The sequence below is a fragment of the Falco naumanni genome, chromosome 1 (assembly GCF_017639655.2).
Source record: "Falco naumanni isolate bFalNau1 chromosome 1, bFalNau1.pat, whole genome shotgun sequence".
In the NCBI taxonomy this organism is placed as follows: Eukaryota; Metazoa; Chordata; class Aves; order Falconiformes; family Falconidae; genus Falco; species Falco naumanni.
In genome coordinates this window covers 118,502,036-118,523,714 of record NC_054054.1, presented here as the reverse complement: position 1 = coordinate 118,523,714, position 21,679 = coordinate 118,502,036, and the positions used below count along the sequence as shown (strand labels likewise).

At 43.8% G+C, this 21,679-nt stretch overlaps 1 protein-coding gene across 1 annotated transcript in view; it reads right to left on the bottom strand.

The window, feature by feature from the left end:
• Positions 1 to 1,300: 1,300 nt before the first annotated feature.
• Positions 1,301 to 21,679, bottom strand: part of GAS7 (growth arrest specific 7) — a 96,584-nt gene continuing 76,205 nt past the window's right edge. Inside the window, 7 exon segments of the mRNA XM_040580866.1 lie at positions 1,301 to 3,618; positions 4,357 to 4,455; positions 6,823 to 6,902; positions 9,050 to 9,173; positions 11,208 to 11,336; positions 15,295 to 15,373; positions 18,591 to 18,665. Of these exon segments, the coding sequence (XP_040436800.1) occupies positions 3,505 to 3,618; positions 4,357 to 4,455; positions 6,823 to 6,902; positions 9,050 to 9,173; positions 11,208 to 11,336; positions 15,295 to 15,373; positions 18,591 to 18,665 (700 nt within the window). The 3' untranslated portion in view covers positions 1,301 to 3,504.

Here is a 21,679-nt window from a genome sequence, read left to right as displayed (position 1 = left end):
ACAGTACTAATCAAAAGCTCACCTTCTGCTCTGTGACCAAAGAGCCGTAGGGAGATGTAAGACAGCTTTGTCACTCAACAAAGAAACACTGATAACTGTAGTGATTAATATAGTAAAACCTTGCATCAAGTGTGTGAGCTCACCTGCCAGACAAAAGATGACCCTTAAGCTCAGTACCTATAGAGGCCAGAGACTTTGCTATTCCTGTTAATCAGTTACATTGCAACAACATCATGCTTTTCACATGCTAGCAGTTTTAATGTAACATGAGGCTCGATCTTGCTCCAGAGAAGCCGTTTAGCATAAGCTACTGAATGAGAAAAGACTGGGTTCAACATTTTTGCAACTCAATGGAAGATGAACAGAACAATGCTGCTCAAACTCCTGAAGTTACCTTGTTAGGAACAAACACAAGGGCAGGCATCCATGCTTCCTTCAAACATGCCACTACCTTCTTCGGAGATGCTGTCCTTTCAGAAGCACCGGGGCCTCAGCGCTCCCTGATTTGTAAGGCATCACACTGTCCACGATCCATCAGCCAGAGGCGCGAACGAGCCAGGTAACACTGATCCTGCTGTCTGCAGCACCGTATCACAAAGGAATAGCATCTTTTGCAGGAAATAAGCTGGAAACTCTCTACAAGCAACAGCAAAACTTCCCTAACGCTTCCACCAATTACAGAGTAGCGTCTTGTTGTAAGTGAAGCATTTCACCCACTGCAGAGCAGCCCTGTACCAGAGCTTGCTGGGCCTGGTAAAGATTAACAGCCCAGGTACAAACTCTCTCCTCAGATTACTGAAGTGGAAAGGAGAATTATCCTTCTGTGCAGCTCACACATCCCTGCAACATTTCAAATGGACCAAAAACTAGAAGTAGGAAAACTGTCAGGAAATAAAACAAAAGGGGAAAAAAAATTACCCTAAAATACAATTGAGAATTGACAGCAGCTTCAATACACCTTAGTAGAGGAAGCAAAATACATTTCAGTCCTCAGAGAAACCTGTTCTAATGAACAGTATTTCCAGTCCAAAACAGATAAAAAGCTCTTTAAAGAAAGAGGAAAAATAAAGTGTAATTGATAACAGATTATTTCAGGTATTTATTAAGGAGAATATTGTATAAAGTGCATGACTAGTTTGGTTTTGCAATCAAAACAAGAATGTGGCGTCATCAGGATTGCTCATTTGAATTTACGATACAGCTCAGAATACAGGAGTCAATCTGAGATGCAGCTCTTAAGTACTCAGGTTATTTTTGGCCATTGAAGTTTTGAAAGCTCACCCTGCACCTCTGGTTTAAAAAAAAAAAAAAAAAGTGCCTGTCTTCCAAAATGCATGGTAGAAATAGGAAAAATATACATTGGTATGCCAAAAAAATTAATAGGACTGAGAGTGAATTGATAGGAAGCCTGAAAAAGAGAGATCATCATCAGAGAAAAACTTCCCTGCTCGAGCAGCAGAAAAGGAAAGTGTATGGAAGTAGGAGGTAGGAAGGACTACGCAATGCAAAGCAAACCATGTTTCACTTGTATTGCAATGGTCTTTGCAGGAACATAGGAGAGACTCACATAACAGCGTGCTGGATGCTTCCAACACTGAGAAAAAGTAAAGAGCTGTAAATTCAGAGGTGTGTAATGGAGGTGCAGTACAGGAGGTGTCACACCAGGAACAGTCATCCTGAGCACGCAGTGGTCATGGCACTGCACCTGCCAATGTGGAAAGGTTATAAAGGCTAATGATGCAGCAGAGAAGTGGGCTGTGGAGGTGTTTGCAAGACAGGAACGAATCTATACTGCTAAAGAGATGGTTGAGAAAAAGGCAACAATAGGAAAATGCAACAGAATTCAGTCTGAAATAACAAACCAGAAAAATAATCACTGCAGCAATATTAGAATGTCTTTCAGATAAGACTTTTCTGTGTCTCAGTTTGTATTTGTAAAGAGTAATACTAATTCTTAATGATCTAATCACAGCACTTTGAGGCCGATGCACAAAACCCTAGAATAGTAGTAAAATAAAAGAAGGGTACAATTTTGATGCCAAGATAAAAAGGATGGCAACAATAAGATAAAGCGGAGCGTAACTGTGCATCAAATGGAATAGTGCGGTTTGGGAAACTGTAGATAACACCACAGTAAACACTGAGTAAAGGCCACAGTGGTGAGAATCAAGGTTTCTGCTAATCTAAAGCAAGAATCTTAACAAACCTGGCATTGTATGAAACGTTAAAAAATATATTAACAGCAACACTGAATAAACAAATCAGAAATAACAGCAGGAAGAGAAAATTAATACCTTTTCAAAGCCAGTCTCCAAACTACGTAACACTATGTGCCAAGAGCAGTGTTGAATTTTTGGTACTGTGCGAGTAAGGGTAACAAAGGGAAAACCTAGAGGTTAAGAATCTGATGGTGAAGAAGTGCTGGGCACCAACATCTACATTTAATGCAATCTAGCATCACAGATTCATGGCACCTTTGAAAATCAGGCTCTAAAAAGATAAACCCCACAATTTAGCTGGACAAACTTGGTAATTAAGGATACCTAAAGGCCGTGATATTCACCTGAAGGAACCAACAAAGGGCAATTTAAACCCAGATCCCAAATAAAATGTTAGGGGACTCTTCTTTAAGGAGATTCTGTGAGAAAACATCTTGCATGAGCAGGAAAGGGTTCGAACATCTAATTTATTCCTTGGTATATATAACCTCTTTCTGTCATTGAGGGCACTCAGACAGCTAATGAGGTAGGTATAGCACAACCAAGTCTTTCCTGATAAGTAACAGCGATGGTTAACACTTTCAACCTTATTGATTGGGCTAGAACAGAAATCATCATGATAATGGGTTTATGTATCCCTGAGAGGGAGTATAAAACAGGAAGAATAGGAGACTTCTCCACAGCTTTTGGGAGAAGGGCCATCACTTCACTGCCATAGTGGGAAACTGCATTGTATGAAATCAATGTATTCACACAACATTGCTGTGAGATATGCGTGTTTTTATAGACAGGGGAGCCAGAAAAGTTAATTGACTTGCCTATGGCCATGAAAGCAGTCAGTGACAGACCTAGGATTCATGATCAGGACTTCCTTGCCTCCTGCATCATGTTCAAACAGTTAACTACTTGCTGGCCAGAGGCTCGCCGCGTGGTTGTTCTAACATACTGTATAAAGATAGTCATGCAAGGGATGTAGCACAAAGTCACTGAAGAACAGAGCGCTCTCTGTACCAGAAAGCAGATTTCTTCTGGAAGCTGCGTGCAATTGGGAACCTCTGGTGGGAAGCACACATCTGGTTTCTTCACCCTGGAATGTCTGATGCTTAAGGCTTAGCACAATGAGGACCATTTTAATGACTAAATGTAACAGAGAGAGCCTGTACAGGCATAAATTACAAGGTGTCTGGTAGTGGAACAACCTTTTCCCTATGCTCTTCTGACCCTTAAAAAGCAAACATTAGCCTGGTTAATTCAGTGGACTCATCACATACAACTATAGATCAGTCTATATTTCCATGTCCACGGGTCGGATATCTCCAGTTTTGTGTTCTTTTACCCACAGTTCCCTGTCTTTGGCAGGATCCACTTTCCGAAGCAACTGATCCACGAGCTCTACTGTCTAAAACGAACCAAAACAAGAAGCAAAATGTCAAGGGTGCATTTCAAGCAGAGACAGTCATTTCTGTAAAGCGCAGAGCAGCTATGGGCACGCCTACGTTGCATTTGCAGACAAGTGAGAACTGCATGTACGCAAGACACTGTGGACAACAGCCAGATCTGAATGGGAAGCCTCATAGCAGGAAGCAGAGAAGAGGCAGAATTTTAATGTCAAGCAGAGACAGGCATCCTATGCCAGGCATTGGCCAATTGGTCTCCGACTCCTGTTCTGCAAGCTGTATCTTACACCAAATACAACCATGCACTAAGGTCAGCATACATCCCCCATATTTTAATATTTGAAAACTAGCCAGTTTTTAATAAGAAAAAAAATTATATATACTCCATCCCCAACAGTGGAATTATTTGACATCTCTCTTGCAAGAACAGATGACCTCAAGGAGTAGTGCATCACTCTGGGAGAGCTAATAATGGCCCAGGCTGACCAAATGTAATTCAAATCATGGTGTCTCCCCCAGCAAAAAGCTGTGATCCAGCAGTATGAAATGTAACCAGGATCAGAGAGTCTTGGAAGAGTAAGACTGTAGGGTGGTCAGTACAGTACTGCTGCAAACTAATGAGCTGACTGTATACACTTTTCGCCTCTCCTTTATACAGGCTAGTCAGATCAGGATAGGGACCACACTGCTCAGCTGAAGTGCAGGAAAGACCAAAGGGACCGAACAAAATGCAGACTTACACTTTGGTTGAACATGTCTGTCTCATGCCGCAGCTGTGTATACTGGCAAAGATGCTGCCGTATCATCTCCACCCTTTCAACTTCTAGTCTCTCAAGCTCCTGGACATGAAGAAAAACAAGTCCATATTTTTCTTGGAAGCTGAGCTTGAAGACCCAGAAAAAGGATGACACACAAAAGGCTGCCAGTCAGTGCGATACTACCCCAGGGTCATACTCTGGGGCTGAATTCTGTGGCTGCACATCCCTCTAATTTGCAGGGAATCAGAGACAGCAAGCAACAGAAGACACTTCAGCCTGAGCCTAGCAACAGAAAAGAAGGTGGAAACCTTTCCAAAACTGAAACAACCGAGGCAGAGAGAGGAAGTACTGTCTTCAGGGATGCTGCAAGCAAGAGGGAATCTACTTCCTGCAAAAAGTTTTGCATGCTTTATTACTAGCTCAAGAAGTTACAGCGATTCCTTAGGGAAGCAGGAGGCTGCACTGGGGTGTATGGCTCAGAGGCATGACTGCCCTTGGTCTAACCAGACACCTGTAAGAGCAGTTGTATCTGTTCATCAGATGATGAGCTGGGACAAGTCTTCACCTTGCTCAGCTGGCAGTAAGCAGACCCTAGCAATGCTTTACTTGAAAAAGGCCAGTGATTTCTAACTTTCCTCCTGATTTCTTCCTTCTCCTTCTCCTGGAATTGGATATTATAATCCAAAATCTGCATTTAGCCCCTTCTTGCCCATCTGAGTGGGAGCAGTGGTAGCAGCATGCTATGGAAGCCTGCCTTTAAACAGGCATTGTAATGGACTTTGCTGTATCGCTAGAAAGCTCTGCATTCATAGGCACATCAATGGGGCCAAATCTCAAAAAACCTGCCTTCAGAGGGCATTTCTGGTGTTCATTTAATGGGCATCATGGTGGAGCGCAACCTGAGCATCTACAAGCAGGCAGGCTGCTACACTGCCCTCACAGTGCTACCTGCAATTTGTTAAACATCTTTCGGGAAACAGATTTTTCATTACAGCACCAAAATCTCAGGTGGCAGACTATCTGCCTGGGGAGGAAGAGCAAAGGCGTTTATGGTACGGACAGGACTGAGCTCCTGTTGTTGCCGGTTGATGTACTGCCCTTATGGATAAAAGGGCCCACTTTGAACTCAGACTCCCTTACTCAGGGCACAGATGTGCAGGACCAGAACACAGAATTGAGTGTGCTAGTGCTGGTAAGCATGCCATATGCAGAACATCTGTTGTATCTGCACCAGAAGCTTCAGGGAGGAAGATATGCAAGGAAACACCATCTTCAGCCCTTGACTCACTCAACTTTGTATTGCATATGAACCGATCTGTATCTGAGCTGATCAGATGCAGACTGTTTTTCAATTTAGATTTTATATTTGTGTGTACCAAGACTTACCTTCAAATGCTTCTCAGCCTGAGTTTCACAACTTACAAAACCTGCTGTGCAGCCTGCAGGCCATGACTCCCCTCTTGAACTGTTACTAGTGCACTTCTGAGTCACACTTCTTTGTGTGTGACTATCACAGCTATCACACCTGGCCATATCTGGACACGGTGGCACTGATGGTCAGTGTCATTTGCAGCACTGAGAAACCACCAGTAAAGGTGAGAGCAGAATCAGATCCCGTATGTATAGGAACAGCAAACTTTCTCTCTCTTGTTCTGCTTTTGGGAAGATATCTGCCTCCTGGTTTTCCATTCTGCCCATCTGTTGTTATTTATTTACTGCAGTTTAAATATCGCACTGACACACTTCCAAATGCCGAGCAATTTATTACTCTGTTTCTTATTAGGGGGAGTTTACAGTTTTGTGTTTGTCCAATGAGAAAGACACATGCAAAAGATATTTTTATTTCCCACTTTTAAAAGCGATGGGCTGTTGTCCAGAAAGGCTCTAAGGAATGACATGAGGGAGGAGCCCTAAAGCCAAATTACAGGTATTTCAAGGAACACAGCTCATCAAAGCTGTATCTTGGCATCTTGGTGACTTAACCCCAAAGGTATGTGCCCTTACAGAAAATACTATGAGCTGTGCTATCTTCAGAGAAACAGAACAATAGGCAATTAAAGCATGCCTTTTCTGAGCTAGCAATACTTGTGAAGAAATTGTAAAATCATGGATTACAAAGATTCATTAATGCATAAATGGATTCAGTGATTTATCACATTCTTCCATGTCTTCCTTGCGTATTATTTCATCCTTCCTGGGGACAATTCCAGTGTTCTGGCCCCCCTAAGCGGCCCTGAACTGTTTTAATGCCTTCTGCAAAAAAATTATTTCTCCCTTCCCCTAACGATATAAGTTTTTATTAGAACTGAGAACGGGAAATACAATGGGAGATTCATCACCCAATTTTTCACACTGCTTTGCACTGTAGCTAGCTATGACTGATTAATATTATACACAATTACAATTTTGCAATGCTAGACATACAAGATGCTACACAGAGTTACATACCAGAGTGGTGGTCACCATTTCCTCAAACCACTTTGACTGGGCTTGATTGTAAAGATCAACGCAGCGCATCAGGTCATCTCCTGAAAAGTTCAAGGCAGCCACACATTAGTCTTCTGTAGCCAGCGTGCAGTTCAGGTTTTGTAGACAGACACAGAGGGTTACTTCAGTTAAGAAAAAACGGTCATAGACATAAAGTTATCTCTGAAAAATAAAATAATTAAAATGGGAAGGAAATAATAATCAGCTATTGAGCTGCAGGGTAGCATTCTGTAGGTGAGACTGCATTCTAAGACAGGTCTGTTTAAAGTGGGAGCAAAGAGTCAGGCTCAAGCTGTCCAAGATTGACAGATGCTTATTTGCTACCTCAACCCAGCTGCACAGTCATGCACTCTCACGCCTCTGAAGATGCACAATTCCAGCTGAGCTCTGGCTTCCTCCCACATTCAGGACAGTAACACAATAAGCTGCGATTATTTCAATTTTTTCTTTGTTGCAGGTCTCTGCTCTAATGGAGAAGGAAAGGTAGGTGGAAAATCTGGAAGGCGGGTCTCAGAGATTACTGCTTTCCAGTTAGTAAATTCTCTTTTTTCTTTCAATGAGGCTCAGTTACAATTTCCCTAATGATCTGATGCCTAAGTCCAGGGCTTAAAGTCACCCTGCTCTTTTAGGTGCAAAAAGGTCTTTATAAATAAACTGGGGATGAATCAAGCTTCAAGAACAGGACTCCACAAACAAGTGTCAAAGTAGGAAATGCATCTGGAAATCTCTCATGGACTTAGAACGTGGGGCAGCAACCAGACTCCATGAAGAAACCAGGATTTGGGGCTTAAAGCTTGATAATAAGCCTATCCACCAAGACCGGGGATGCCTAGTCTGACATGAGAAGTCCAAACTCATGGCACTCCCATGCCAGGAGGCTCCTAAGGAGCTATCTGACTTGGGCTTAGCCTCCACTCACCCAAGTGAGTCTGAGCCACTGTACAGCCAGGAAGAGGAAAGCCATGAAACACGCTACGAGAGCAGAAAGCAACGCCACGTATCAACAACCAGAAGGGCTGGTCTAGAGCTCTCTAGTCCTATCGTCCACTTACAGCAGCCTCATTTCAGAGCCAGATGACTACATGTCGCTGCTGTGCATGTCGCAGCACCCCAGCCAGAGTGTGGGTAGCACTGCCTGTGGGGATGGGGCAGGTCCACCCCTGCCACACACCACAGCAGTGGCACAGAGCGATGGAGAGACTCACACCAAACTCGGGGTTACTTCCATCTGATCTTCTGCTCTCCCTTGCTTGGTCAATAAGTATCTATTACAAATAATTTCTGAGGACCCAAGAGAACAGAGAGAGGCTGTGAATTTGCAGATGGATAAAGAGCATCCCTCATAAAGCTTCCTGTGGCTAACATGTAGCTTGCTTCTCCTCAAATGAACATATAAATGTTCACTTTTTTCACACTGCAAATGCCTCCTCAAATCCCAGACAGCCTATCCTGAAGTTTTAAATGCCTCAGAACTATGAAGGACCACTCTGCCAAGGAGTGGACTCATGAAGGGATGAAACATGGAAGCCCTAGTTAAAATGTGTTTTCAGCAAAGGTACTAACAGAGCTACACGCATCAGCTTTGTGGATCTCAAGAAAGACAATTCCTGATGGATCCTATAGGAGCGGTTTGAGCCTCTGTAAAACACGTGTAGGTCACATCAAGTAGCTGTGTCCTCAGTACAATATAGCACACACACCTCACTATCACCTGAACAGAAATCATTTTAATTGCTACTAGCAGCGGAAAAAAGACAAAAAGTTCACTGTCAAGGAAAAACACAGTAACAACAGGCACCCACATAGTTGTGGGTGACTGATTTAGGAAAGAAGGAACTATGACTTAAGGAGGAAACATCCTCAGCTGAGCTTCTTTGCGTCTGACTTTGAAAGTTTCACAGTTACCTCAGCACATTTTAACAAAACAAAAGGCCAATTCATCCTCCTTTTACTGTTCTCTACCCAATGATCAAAATCATCGTTGTGCGATGTCTGACCTGGAAAAAACTAGGCTTGTTTCTCCAGAGGATTTAATACCAAACAGATCTGTAGCATGGTTCACTTCGACTTTGTAGCTACAATACTAAAAAACAAGAGAGGTGGGTGGATGGGAGGTTGCATCCCATCTTGCTCCTGCTCCCTGCGGGGCTGCGCTTACCTCGCACCACCGAGAGGCGCAGGCACTCACCCGCCTGAGTGGACTTCCGTCTCGCTTTCTTAATTTCCTCTTCTGTCTTGTTGCTGAGCTTCACCTCCAGCTGCTGTGTTTTCATTTCCAGGTCCTTCTGTCTCTCTGTCAAGGCTTTCCGGGCCTTGGAGTAAATAAAGAAGAGTCACAGGTTATAGAGGAAAAGTGCTGCCGGCTGCTTTCAGCCATCTCAGACCCCTTCACACACACATACACTTGTCAGTAAGAGTTCAGGGACTCTGCATAAAACTGGGTCCTAACGGGGACTCAAGTTCTTAGTACACCGTGTGGTATTCAACAAAGTGTCCTACCACCACAGAGAAGCCGTCACCAACAGATCACAAAAGCATCCCAGCTCTTCACAGGTTCTTAGAAAGGCACAGTACGAGAGACATCGTCAGATTTCTGTGTTTCTCAGTCACTTTTTCACTATTTCTGGAAGAAAGGGGAGCTAGAGCTTCTTCCAAATGTTTTAACCAGCACCACCAAGACAGCTCTCCTATTTGCTTTTCTTAGGATCTAAATTGTTGAAAGAATTTCAAGTCTCTTAGAAAAAAAATTTTAAGTACCTCCTGGATTCAATATATATTTATCAGAAAAAACTGACAATAGAAACTTTTAGACTTATTTCAGAAAAAAATAATTTAGATTCCTGACAATAGTGGTTTGTACTGTAGAAATCAAGAACCTGAGACCCGGTTACAACTAATTATTTAAATTACCTTAAAGTTCTTCAGGCTTTTAAAACCTGATTTATCAGTATCAGTACCGAACTTACACAGGCAAATTAATAAAGTGTTGGAAGAAATAAACATCGCTACCACATATGCATACGGTCACCACATCTGCCAAGGCCGCCTATTTATGCCGAATAAAAATAACTTGGTTTGGAGCGATTTGTTACAAAATAAGCCACATTTATTCTTTATCCAGTTACAGCGTTTCAAACTAGATTCGGATGATTACATTTTGCGAGCACCTTGCAGCCTTCTGCAGTCACAGCAGCCCGCCAGTTACAACAGCCCGGAGGCACCGTCCCTCGGCTGGTTTCGAGGGGCAGGTCCCGAAGCCCCGCTCGTGCTTTGGCAGGTCACAAGAGGGAGCCGCAGGAAAACCAGCTGCTGAGCAGCTGCGTGCTGCATCAGGCACACTGCAGGCGGTTCTTCCCTTCTTTTATTCCTTCTCGAGGATCTACTAATTCATCCTTTTCAATATCCCTACGGAGGACCGTGTTCCGTTGCAGATATGGCTGTGAAGAACTTTTGTTTTGCTGAAAAATGCCTTCCCTGCATACATACAGACTAGCAACCTTGCGTATCCTGCAATAATTCTGAACCCGGGTTAACTTTCTCATGTGCACGCTGATCTGCAATGAAAGCCCAACCAACCTTCTGGGCTGACTGAGCACGGTACTTTCCTTTCCAACTCACACCCAAGAGCAAACCACAAGAAGATACCATTTGGCCCAAGCGTTTTGGCAGCTGAGGCACGGGGTATCCCGCTTCCTGCCCGCTGTTACACCCACAAAGAGAGAGGACTTTTTGTGGCTCTAACTCCCCCTACATCACAACATCAGCTACCTGCTGGACGCTCGTGCTAAACCAGCCCTGATCCTAGGGTGCCACTGGTGCCTGGGTTCCTCAGGTGAAGATGTTTGCTGTGAGGTGCAGAAAATGGGAACTGGGAGCTGGTTTGTGGCTTGCCGTGCCCAGTTCAGGCTGCCTCCCTCGGCCATCTGCTTCTAGCCACTGCACGAGGAGACCGAGCCAAGCAAGCCCTTGGCCTGACCCTGCTGCTATTCTAAGGCATTTTTTTTTTTAATTTTGAGGGCAATAGATGCAACTTCCAGATGCACATGAGCAAGCAGCATTTTCATTATATATACTAGAAATATACCATCCCTAATTGGGAAGGGGAGGATGAAACAAAACCCCAGTTCAGCAGGAATGCATTAGCCCTGCCTGTAGCCCCCAGTTCCCCAAATCTCAGCTACGCAGCAAACATCTGGGGCCCAGCAAGCATAGCTAACAGCAAGAAACACTCAGCAGAAACCTTTGTGGTTCTCTGTGGCAGAACAGAAATTTTTCACGGGGCAGCTGCTCTAGCGTTGAAACCAGCAGTATCTCATAAAACTCTCCAGTTTGCTCTCTGCTCCCACCTTTTCAACGGCTGCGTAGCGGCTGGCCAGGTGCTTCCGTAAGTCTGCAATATGGTGGTCACACTTCTTCATGTCTTTCTTGAAGTTCTCTCTGAAGTTGAGCAGGGGTTTCTCCACCTCGCTCTGAAGCTGGTGACGAAAACAAAGGAAGAAATGGCAATAACGAGGAGCTGAGCACTAATTACTAGCTCTTCTGCTGAGCAGACAGGCCAGAGGAAACGATACACGTGCCATACAGCGATGCTGCTCCTCCCCAAGAGTTCTGACTGAAGCTACTGCAAAACTCAGCTCTTCAGAGTTAACTCCGTTAAGGGAATATTTACTGAAGGGAGCAAAAGGACAGAAACCTTGCCTTCCTCTCTCCCTGTTAAATCTCTTACATGTAAGATCAAACCACAGGTCAAATCCAGAGCATTACCCAGGGTGCTCTGACTCTGGCCTAACCAATGCAACTTGCTTAAAAACCCCAAAATACACAAAGTAAAGCAGCCAACCCTGACTGCAGCAGGGTGAGCCAGCGGACCCTGGTGACATATCTATATTCCCTATATAGTGAAAGGAGATCAAATGTGGGCACGTTTTATGTATTTCTGCCAAATATAAAGAGCCTAAACAGAAGCCTGAGTATTTAGTTGAAACTCTTTCAAGGAGTGGCACTACTTAAACCACTGAAATGAACTCAGGAGAGATTAATCTAGACAGCACGTGTGACTCAACAGTCAGTAATAACTCTTGATAAGAGTTTGTATCACACTGCTCTTCGACTTTCTGATACACAATTCTGACATCTAGGAAACGTGCTCTGAAGGGATACAGATGTTTCACTTCCCCAGAAGCAACCAAATACTTCCTTTTCTATTATCCCCCCCCCCCCATGGGGATGCTGGATTCTGCCAACACAGGCGAGCTGGGTCTGTAATCACCTGACATGGCCCAAAGTGGAACAGTGTCAAATAGTTGCTGAAGGCAAATATTTTTGGCCTTTCTTCAGTGCTATTTTAATGAAAAAGAAAACTTTATTCAAGCTCTCTACAGCCTTCTAATGGAGAGAGGCTACAAAGACAGCCAAGACCCTACAGCACACATTCTAGAGAGGTTAAACAAGCCTAAAGCACACCTTGTTTAGGCAGATAGACTGGCACCACAGTGATCTAATATAGCCTACGGCTATCGGAAGGTCAGATACAAGGGTAACAGGGTCAAACTCTTTTTCACAGGGCCAGGAAATATCACAACAGACAACCGAGCTTTTGGAAGGTTCAGGTTAAATGTAATTTAAAAAGAAAAAAAATAAAAATCACTAGAACGGTAGCTGGGCACTGGAACAGGTTGACCAGAGAGGTCGTGAAATCTCTGTCCTTCGAGATATTCAAGACTCTGCTAGACAAAGACGTAGCTCACTTGATCCACTAAGTCCTGCTCTGACTCGGGGGTGGATGATGGACTAGAAAATTATGGACAATATTTTTATGACAGTCTTATCAGGATGGCCCAGGCAAGCTCATAAAGAACGGTTCACAACTCTGTGGTCCAGCATGGTTACACAAGCTCTCTCAAGAACAGAGGTGCAAACCTACAGTGCACTAGGAGCACTGTCAATGCTCAGTGGAACAAGAACTGGAACAGAGAGAAGTTCTGCATGGCTTCAGTGAACTCCAGAAGCAATATATTACAGTTGATCAAGATGTCTGTGTCCAGCCGAGTATGAACTAGCTACACAGCCTGCATTCCCTTCAGACTGCTGCATTAATAAATGGATTAACCTGGGGAAACAACCCAACATGAGTCACCCTCGGTGGAAGAAGTGGCAATGTGACTCATCTGACATAAGCAGGCATTGCTGTGAAAACCCTTATAAAAATCCCCAGGGACAGGGACACACCAAACAGGGGGGCGTTTCACCAACAGTTCTACTTGCCTAATAGAAAGTAAAGATACTTGTTTACTTCACATGGTTTATAATGGGATGGAATATTCTGAGATCCTCATAAAGATGGGAAATGCATCACCAGGAGGCTCAAAATACAAACAAGGCAACTGCTTTCTCCAGTTTTGTGTTTTGGGAATCAGAGAGACTGACTTCTTAGTGAAGGCAGTCATCATTCTTCTAGCATCATTATGTTGCTTGAACTTCCATCTTGCAAGAGGTACCATAAGCTGTCAAAATAGACTCACATGTGAACAACACAGGCTTTTAAAATATCAGATTATAGTTGGCCATATTTATTTTTTTCTAGAAGGTCTTGCTAAAAGGCTTTTGAATGCATGTAATAAATGACAAAAACATAAACTACTTTCCTAAGGTGAAGAGATTTAAAGCACCAGTGTATACAGACAACTCTGACACCCGTCACTGAATGGGTGAGAAGTGACAAAGGATTTGATATCTCAAGAAGGCTGCTAGAAGAAGTTATGAGGTATAGGACAGAGACCCTGTACCTCTGTGCCAGTGTGGTAGAGACTCAGGCAGAAAAAGAGGCATACGGTTAATCCCAATGTTAAATGCTAGAGAAACTACACAGCTGAGTTATCAAAAGGTACACTTCAAAAATTCCTCTGATTTCACAAGTACTTATTTTTAACCTTGCTCCATCAGCACCATTTCCAGAATGGCTGGTAACACATCACCATATGCAGGCCAGCCCACCATGACTTCAACTAGTACAATACACGTGCATCTTCTTTTCCAGCAGAACTCACCTCCTGGAGCTCAGTGAAGGATAATTAGATAGCTGGAGAAGAGCTTCAGTGCTGTGACAGCCTTCCTGAAGTATTCCTTGTGTGCATGTATCTACAGCTGCCATGCTAGTCTGCACAGGCATTAGTACTGTACTAATATGTTATGTCCGAGCGCCATGAGAGTGCTGTCACCTTCTCTGATCTGTTCCGTCACCCCCACTGTAACGGTGCTGTGAAGGACTGTCACAGGACTTGTTCAACGTCTTCATGGCTGGTGTTTATGTTTGAATACCCTTGGCGTGCTCTGCACCGTGCTGACTGCTTGTGCCAGCAGTGACTGGTTTCGTTCGACGACCAACAAGAAATGTTAATTACAAATTCTAAGAATAACTTCTCTGAAAGTAAGAGCAATAATCAATATGTTTAAAAACTCTGTTAATAGAAGAAAGTTGGAACTAGGAACTCCCAAAGCAGGTATGGGAAGAGCGGGGAGAGTTCAGGGGGTGCTACAGGAGTTTCTGTGCACAGCTTAAGGAAAAGTAAAACAATGACAGAGCCCCTATACATTGCCTGCCTACACATACACACCACTCCAGGGTGCATTTCTTCCTCTTGGAAAACAATACGGGATGACAACGGGGAGTAAAAAGTATTTTACTAATTACAGCCCTGAAGTAGAAGTCTGAAGCAGAGCAGCAGGTTACCAAGGCAGCAGCTGGTTGCCTCAGTAACCTCTGCATAATCGCTTACAAACGGTGCAGAGCTATAATTTTCCTCCAGAACATGGCTGTTGTGCTCAGGTATCTGCCACTGTATTGAACTTGATCACCCACAGAGGTTAACACAATGAAACCGCACACGTGAATATGTCAGATGTGGTAGGAAAAAAACAGATAAATACCGTAATTTCTACAAGAAATGTCCTTGGGCATCACTTGAGAGTAGATCCAAAAATAACATGAAATAAAAGTTCCCTGTGCACTTTTCAGAAAGGCTAATGATACAAAGAAGTCAAGAGTCCTGGTTCTCTTCCTTCTGGACAGATACAGTAGATTCCAGTTGAGAAGCTAAATATTACTTTGTATTTCTTCCTCTACAGAAGTAATCTGTACAAGCTCTAGGTAAATTTACTTGTTAGAGCCCTACGTGAATAACCTCTAGAATCAGTTTTCCTTCTTTTTTATGAAAAATTAAGGCTAGATGTGTTTCAACTTACTCATCAGGTAGGTTAAATGAACTATGATTTTGGCAGGAAGAACAGATGGGGTTTCAGTAAGTTTGTTAACCAACATGTTCATTCTTCTAAATCTGTACCATATGCATGTGTATTTTCCCCACTAACAAGCACTGAAGGGAGATCCACATCAATTACAGGGCAAAAATATTTGCAAAATGAAGAACTATTTACCTTAGAAGAAAATTTGAGATGAACCTCTGCTTCATCAGCTAGACTCTTCTTTAGCTGAGCCCAAGCCTCTCCTAGTGTGCTGAAAAAACAGTGACAATGATCAAAGCCCCGTCTTCTGCACATCCTCCCAGCGAGATCTGTCAGACAGACACCGTATCTTGCTCAGCAAAATCGCAGAAAAGTGATAGTAGAAATCTGAGAAGATAACTGATCTCTGTGACCAAGGCAGAACTATATCAGCATTGTATGCAGCAGATCTGTGAAAACACTGTTCACAATGATCTCCAGTTACAGAGATGCCACAGTCTCCATAAGCAAGATACTTCAGGATCTTATCCTTACCATAACAAAGTTTTTCTTTGCTAATCTTTAAAATATATCTTCACCAATGCAGTTTTTCCATTGACTCTTCTACTTTACACCTGACTTTTGGTGAACAGATTATTCTACTTCTCCTTGGAGCAGCTTTTCAGTATTTGAAAATTACTCTATCTTCTTTTTCCTTCAGACATATTATTTTCTAGATGAGGGCAGGTTAGGTATGCTCCTCTAGACCCCCTCCAGCAGCGTAGATTCCTCTTAAACACATAAGCAGAACTACACCATCTTCCAGCGGAAGTCTTCCAGTTGCTAAACTGGTAACAGATTATTTTGTATCAGACACACTTTCCTCTGCATATCTATGCTTTTTTAGACAACAGCGCGAAGTTGTTGATGAATAAGCTTGTGATTCACTACAGCCAGATCCTTCTCCCACAGACCGTTATGTAACTGTATCTTTAACATCCTGTGAAAGTATAAAACCTGGTACTTTGTCCTCATTGAAACACATCTTCATTATTTTCAGTTAATTTCTCTAGTTTAACAGAGTAATTCAAATTGCAATCTTTTCTTCAAATTGTACATACCATCCTTCCAACCTTTGCCTCATCTCTGATTACAGTAAACCCAGTATTTATTCTATCATAGGTCATTAACAAAAACATTGAAAAATACCTGGAATTGGGACGAACCATATGGGATCTCACTCCACAGCTACTTTCTGCACTTTTTATAAGTAGCGGGTATGACTTCTTACCTAGTTTTGCACCTCAGGCTTTATTTAGGCCACATTTCTCTTGCCGGCCTACAAGAATCTCTCATTGCAAAAAGCTATACTAAACTAAGAGCTATGATGCTGACTACTTCTGTTACTCCATCACTGGTAGAATTTAAGTTGGCTTGACATCGTATGCATCCACAATAACTGTTCATCACCTTAGTTTTCACTAAGTGCTTCTAGAAAGCCTGATGGTTTATTCCACCACTTTGCAGAGGTTAAATAAAGCTGAGCGATCTACCATTTCCTGGCTCCTTCTCTCTCCCACAACTCCTTTTCAAAGACAGTCCTATTTGTCGCTTCCTGACAGCCTGAAAAATTGCCTGTCATCTGCAGTTTCAAAATAATGATCTGTAATCTCTGATGTTGCTCCAATGACTGAGTCTTCAAGTACGGTCGTCATCACAGCTAAACAACCTGAGATTGTTTCACTTACCTAAGTGCTCCCAGCTCTTCTTCCTTAGTCCCACCCTGAGGTCCCTCCTCCCACCATCCAGTTCTCACTGGCACTATTTTATCTGATTACTTAAGTCAAGAAGGCATTTCAGCCTGCTAAGTATCTTCTGCATCTCTTGTCCAAAGACAATGCCTTAAGTGACCATGGATTGTATCACCTTCTGTGGACTTGCAGCAGCACTGTACTCACAGCAGCTTGGACAGAACCATCCTGATACCACAAATCACTTGCATCTTGTCACCCTCATGTCCCACCCACACACATGATGGTGGGTCTTCTTACCACCGGCGGAGGGCAGAGGACCCTGGAGGGACAGCCCATACTTTCTGTCAATTCCACAGACTGTGGGACAGCCAAGTTGGAAAATGCTCTGCAGAGTATGAAACCAGCAGCAGTAACTGGTGCGTGAAACCAGTTCATGGGGTCTCCAGACTCATACCCTCTCAGAAACGAGAGGAAGACCCTGGCCAATGCTTACCTTGAGCGGGCTAGGCTGCAGTCACACTTTTAGTTCTTCCAGACCTTCCTGCTGGCTGCTCTTCCTCCCTCACTTTCTTAAATGGCATTTTTCCCTTTCCTGGGCCGCATCAGTCTCTGGGATCTCTTCACTAGCCTCTCCCTGGCCCTAGCCAGTTGGGCCACCACAACACCAGGAGGACAAATTCCAGCTGGATCTCCTTCCATTCCCTCACCTTGCCACCCCTCCGGGCAGAGCACCACCAGGCAGTGCTCCTTCTCTGCGTGCCGTTTCATGTCCCCTTCAGTTCCCCACTGGAACATTTTTTATGCTTTGCTCCTCATTCCCTCCCTTTTCATCTACGCTCCCCTAGTTTCCTTCCCCATCATTTTTTCAGGCACTCCCCTCTTCTCCTACTAGGGGTAGGAGAAAGTGGGAGGAGGATGTGGAAGAAAGTGGGTTTAGCTTTGCTAGGAGCAGGTTAACACCCACCCCTAAAGGGGAAAGAAGAACAGGAACCACTGTCGCTAACAGCCTAGTTCACCTCTCACGATTTCTGTCCTTGCCTGCTGCAATCTCAGCAAACACCTTGTGGACCTTCACTGCCAGGAGAAACACAGTTTCAGAACTAGAGCGAGGACAGTAATTCCCAACCTTGGCTTTCAGTGCTTAGAGGGTTTGTGTCGTCCCAGATAGAGACAACAACTTTAATCCTTCAGGAGTGGTGTCTTCTCATTATCACTGCAGAACTGCAATCTAGTCCGAAGTGCGTTGCCCCATACCTTCTTAATAACTTCCAAAGTGTGAACATGCTGTAAATAAGGAACAAACTGCTGCTTTTCTCGGAGGGCCAACGAATGAATGATGAGAAGAGACTTCTCCATTCTCTCTCTGCGCTGCTCCAATTCTATTGGCCTGACCTTAAGAATCTACTTTCAGCAGTATATATATTCCATATATTCTTCCATATTCAAAGTAATTTAGTACTTATACATGCTAATCCTTAAAGGAACTAGTGCTGGCTAGAACAAGGATAACATAAACACATTGTTGGAAATGCAACACGTTTGATACACATACCTACAAATTGACCATGAACATCTTAAAAAAAAAAAAAAAAAAATACTCCAAAGCAATTCTATCTTGCCCAGCACAGCCAGGATGCCAAGTGAAATAAACCTCTACTCAAAGGAGAGCTCAGAAAAAATACATGTACCTGCAGGGGGGAACACCTTTTACATTAAAATTCTTGTCTTCTGCAAAAGTCACAGACACACACTTACCCTTCTTCCTGAGCAGCCAAGGAATTCTGAGACAGTTTGGACAGGTTCTTAGCGTATTCCTCCTCAATCTTTATCCTACACTCACACACACAGAGACACAGAAAATAAAAAGACAGCAGTAAGTAAGCTTTAAGGCAGAAACCCACACACATAATCTAAGGACATTTTCTGCATTTTAACAGATCTTGCCACAGGAATTTTCCCTTCAGTCTCCAGTGCTCTGCAGCACCAGTTTCAGGATCCGTCTCTCCCCTCCATATGCTAAAAATGCAGTGGCAAGAGCAGGATATATGCAGGACAGCATGTGTGATAAAATTAGAAGGAAAAGCTACAGTTCTGGAGAGCACATAACAAGGACAGAGTGTTTCTACTGTGCAACACGGACTGTCTGCAAAATGGGGCTCACTTGAGAAGCATGTGTTTCGGTCTGCTGCTAAACGTGAGGTCCGCATCCTTGAAGCAAAGATGAAGGAATGCAGCGATACAGGAGAAATCCAAACAAGGTTTGGGGTGCTGGACCGCATGTTTCCTAGGGACATTCAGTGTTTCCTGCTCCCTATCACAGGTGACAAAACTGGTGGAGATGTGGCAGGGGCTTTGTCACCAACACGTGGTGGTGAGCCCCTGCCCTTCACCCATCCCTCCCACTGCCCTGTCCTCTCCATTCGCTCAGCAGCACCACACCAGGAACAGGATCGGAGCGTGCCAGCAGTACGGGTGCAGAAGAGGGAAGCTGCTGGCACACTACCACTGGGCAAATGGCTGCAGGAGAAGCAGCAGCATAGCTGTTGAGCGAGGGGACAAGGGTAAGTGCTGATGGTACAGCAGGAAGAGAAGAAGCAGTTGCTGGCTGAAGAGACATGCATCATGCCTGAAGCCCACCTCTTGTCTTCCCCGAGATCTTCTCCTAGTGAAATGTTTGCAAGGTATACATGATCCCCACTAGGGCAAACAATTGGCTATTTGCTGTTTTTCAAACTAGCTTGCTCAACAGAGCATCTCCAAGAGTGTGCTCAGGGGCGCCCAGGCAGAGCAACTACTGATTCCATACAAGCTGGGGAAAAACCTGGTTTGAAATTCATCTCCTTCCAGTGAGAAGACAGAATGGGGGAGGTTTTTGGCATGCCCATTTTGCAGTAGCTAGTTAAGCAAGCACTGTTATGCACGGCACATCTGAGACAAAAGGGGTCCCTTGAGCTAGCTAAGAGGGGTCTGGTATTCTGAGCTGCTGAACTCAGAATCTGTGGGATGCAGCTGGCTGAGGGCCAGGGTGATACCCAGCTCGGTCTGGCACACTGCAACTACCGACCTCACCCAGCACGTGGGGTCCTCTTCTTCCCTGCCCCATAAGAACAAAACTAGCCAGCTCCCCACACCTGCTGTAGCAAGACCAACCAGTACAGCTGTTCAGCACCAAAGGCTACGCTGTGGTTTAGGACCTTACTAGGAAAAGGGCTTTACCCAGGCACATTTCACCTGACCTACTTCAGATACCTACTTGAGGATGAGGCTAATCTTGTCTCAGAAGTGGCAACTTCTATGAACTGGAAAGGGAGCACAGGTCAACTGTAATAAACATGCAAATGTCTAAATGTAGCTGAGATAAATATCTAAGTGTCCAGCCCAAAGTCAGGGCTCCATGCTTTTGCCTCAGTTACCAGGAGTTCCCAACCAAAGCTCTGGTCTACGTTCTTTACTGTGCAACTTTATTCCTGCCGGATTTTGGCTTAAGGATGCCTTTGAGTGATTGACTTAGGGATGCTAGGTATGCAAAGGTGCTAGCTGATCTGCTGACTGTTCTGAGCTGCCCCTACAGACAGACCCTGACATAATCTGTGTTCCAGTCCTTTGTCTCATGAACAGAGGAATAACCACCTTCTATTCTAAAGGTTTGCTATGAAAGTAATGAATTTGAAACCCTGTGAAGTTTGTCCTTGATACTGCTGTAGCCGGTAAAGTATTGAACACAAGACAAAAGGAAGCCTTGTGATTTTCACAATCACACATAAGACACACCACGTACGCTGCCGTCAGTGCCTGTCCTAAGCGTGGCACCCTACATGCAAAGCCACTAGCTTTGGTGGGAGTGCTCCTCACTGGTCCCAGCTTTGGTCCAGGCTCTGAGATTTCAAGCATTACTTGTATTGCAGGTGGATGGCACTACTTATAGGGCAGACTGCCTGGCGAGAGGGAATAACAACAAAACAACCCAAACAATAAAAAGGTGAATTGGTTATTGCTTAAGAGCCCCAGTTGGCAGTCATAAATTGTTCCACCACAGCCTGCCATCCTGCGGCCAGAACACGCTGAACATTTCAAAAGACCCTAAAAACCAAGGTGAAGATAAATGTCAAAAAGCAAAAAAATACGCCTCCTGGCCCTGGATAACATAAACACCTTTTAAACTCTGGATTGTGGTGACTGTGAAACACCAGTACATCAGTACACATGGAGCCCCGAGCTTTGCGATCCTACCTCCAGAAATCCACCCAGCTGCTTCACCATAACTCCACCTTCAAACCAAAATAACCTGTTTCCACTAACCTCTTTGAAAACTTTCAGCATTTCATTCCCTGTGTAATCAGAAGCATTACAGATTATATGTGCATTTGACCCATACTCTCTTGATTTTATTAATTCTAGTTGCTCTTTGGATGTTTCTTCCATGCTCTCTTGTGCCTTTTTTTTTGGTTTGTTTTGAAATGAAGTACTTCATGTGCCCATGCTCAAATAATTTCAGTCATGCCATGTTATAACGGATAAAGAAAAACTACAGCGCTGCAGAGGGAGGCAAAGATGATCTGATGTGACTACCATGCAAGAAGAAACTAAATAGATTAAGACAACATGGGGAACACAGAGAAAAGGTGATAGAGGGTATCTGACAGCCATCTACACAACTGTCACTGTGTCAAGACAGTGACTATAAGTCTTCTTACACTACTTCTCCAGATTAGGACGCAACAATGAAATTATCAGACAACAGAAGCATAATTACTTATCCTGTAGTGCATAAATTGCAGAAGTCTTCTACAGATTGTTGCAGTGGTCAACAATACAAAAAGAGTCAAAAATATTAAAACAACAGT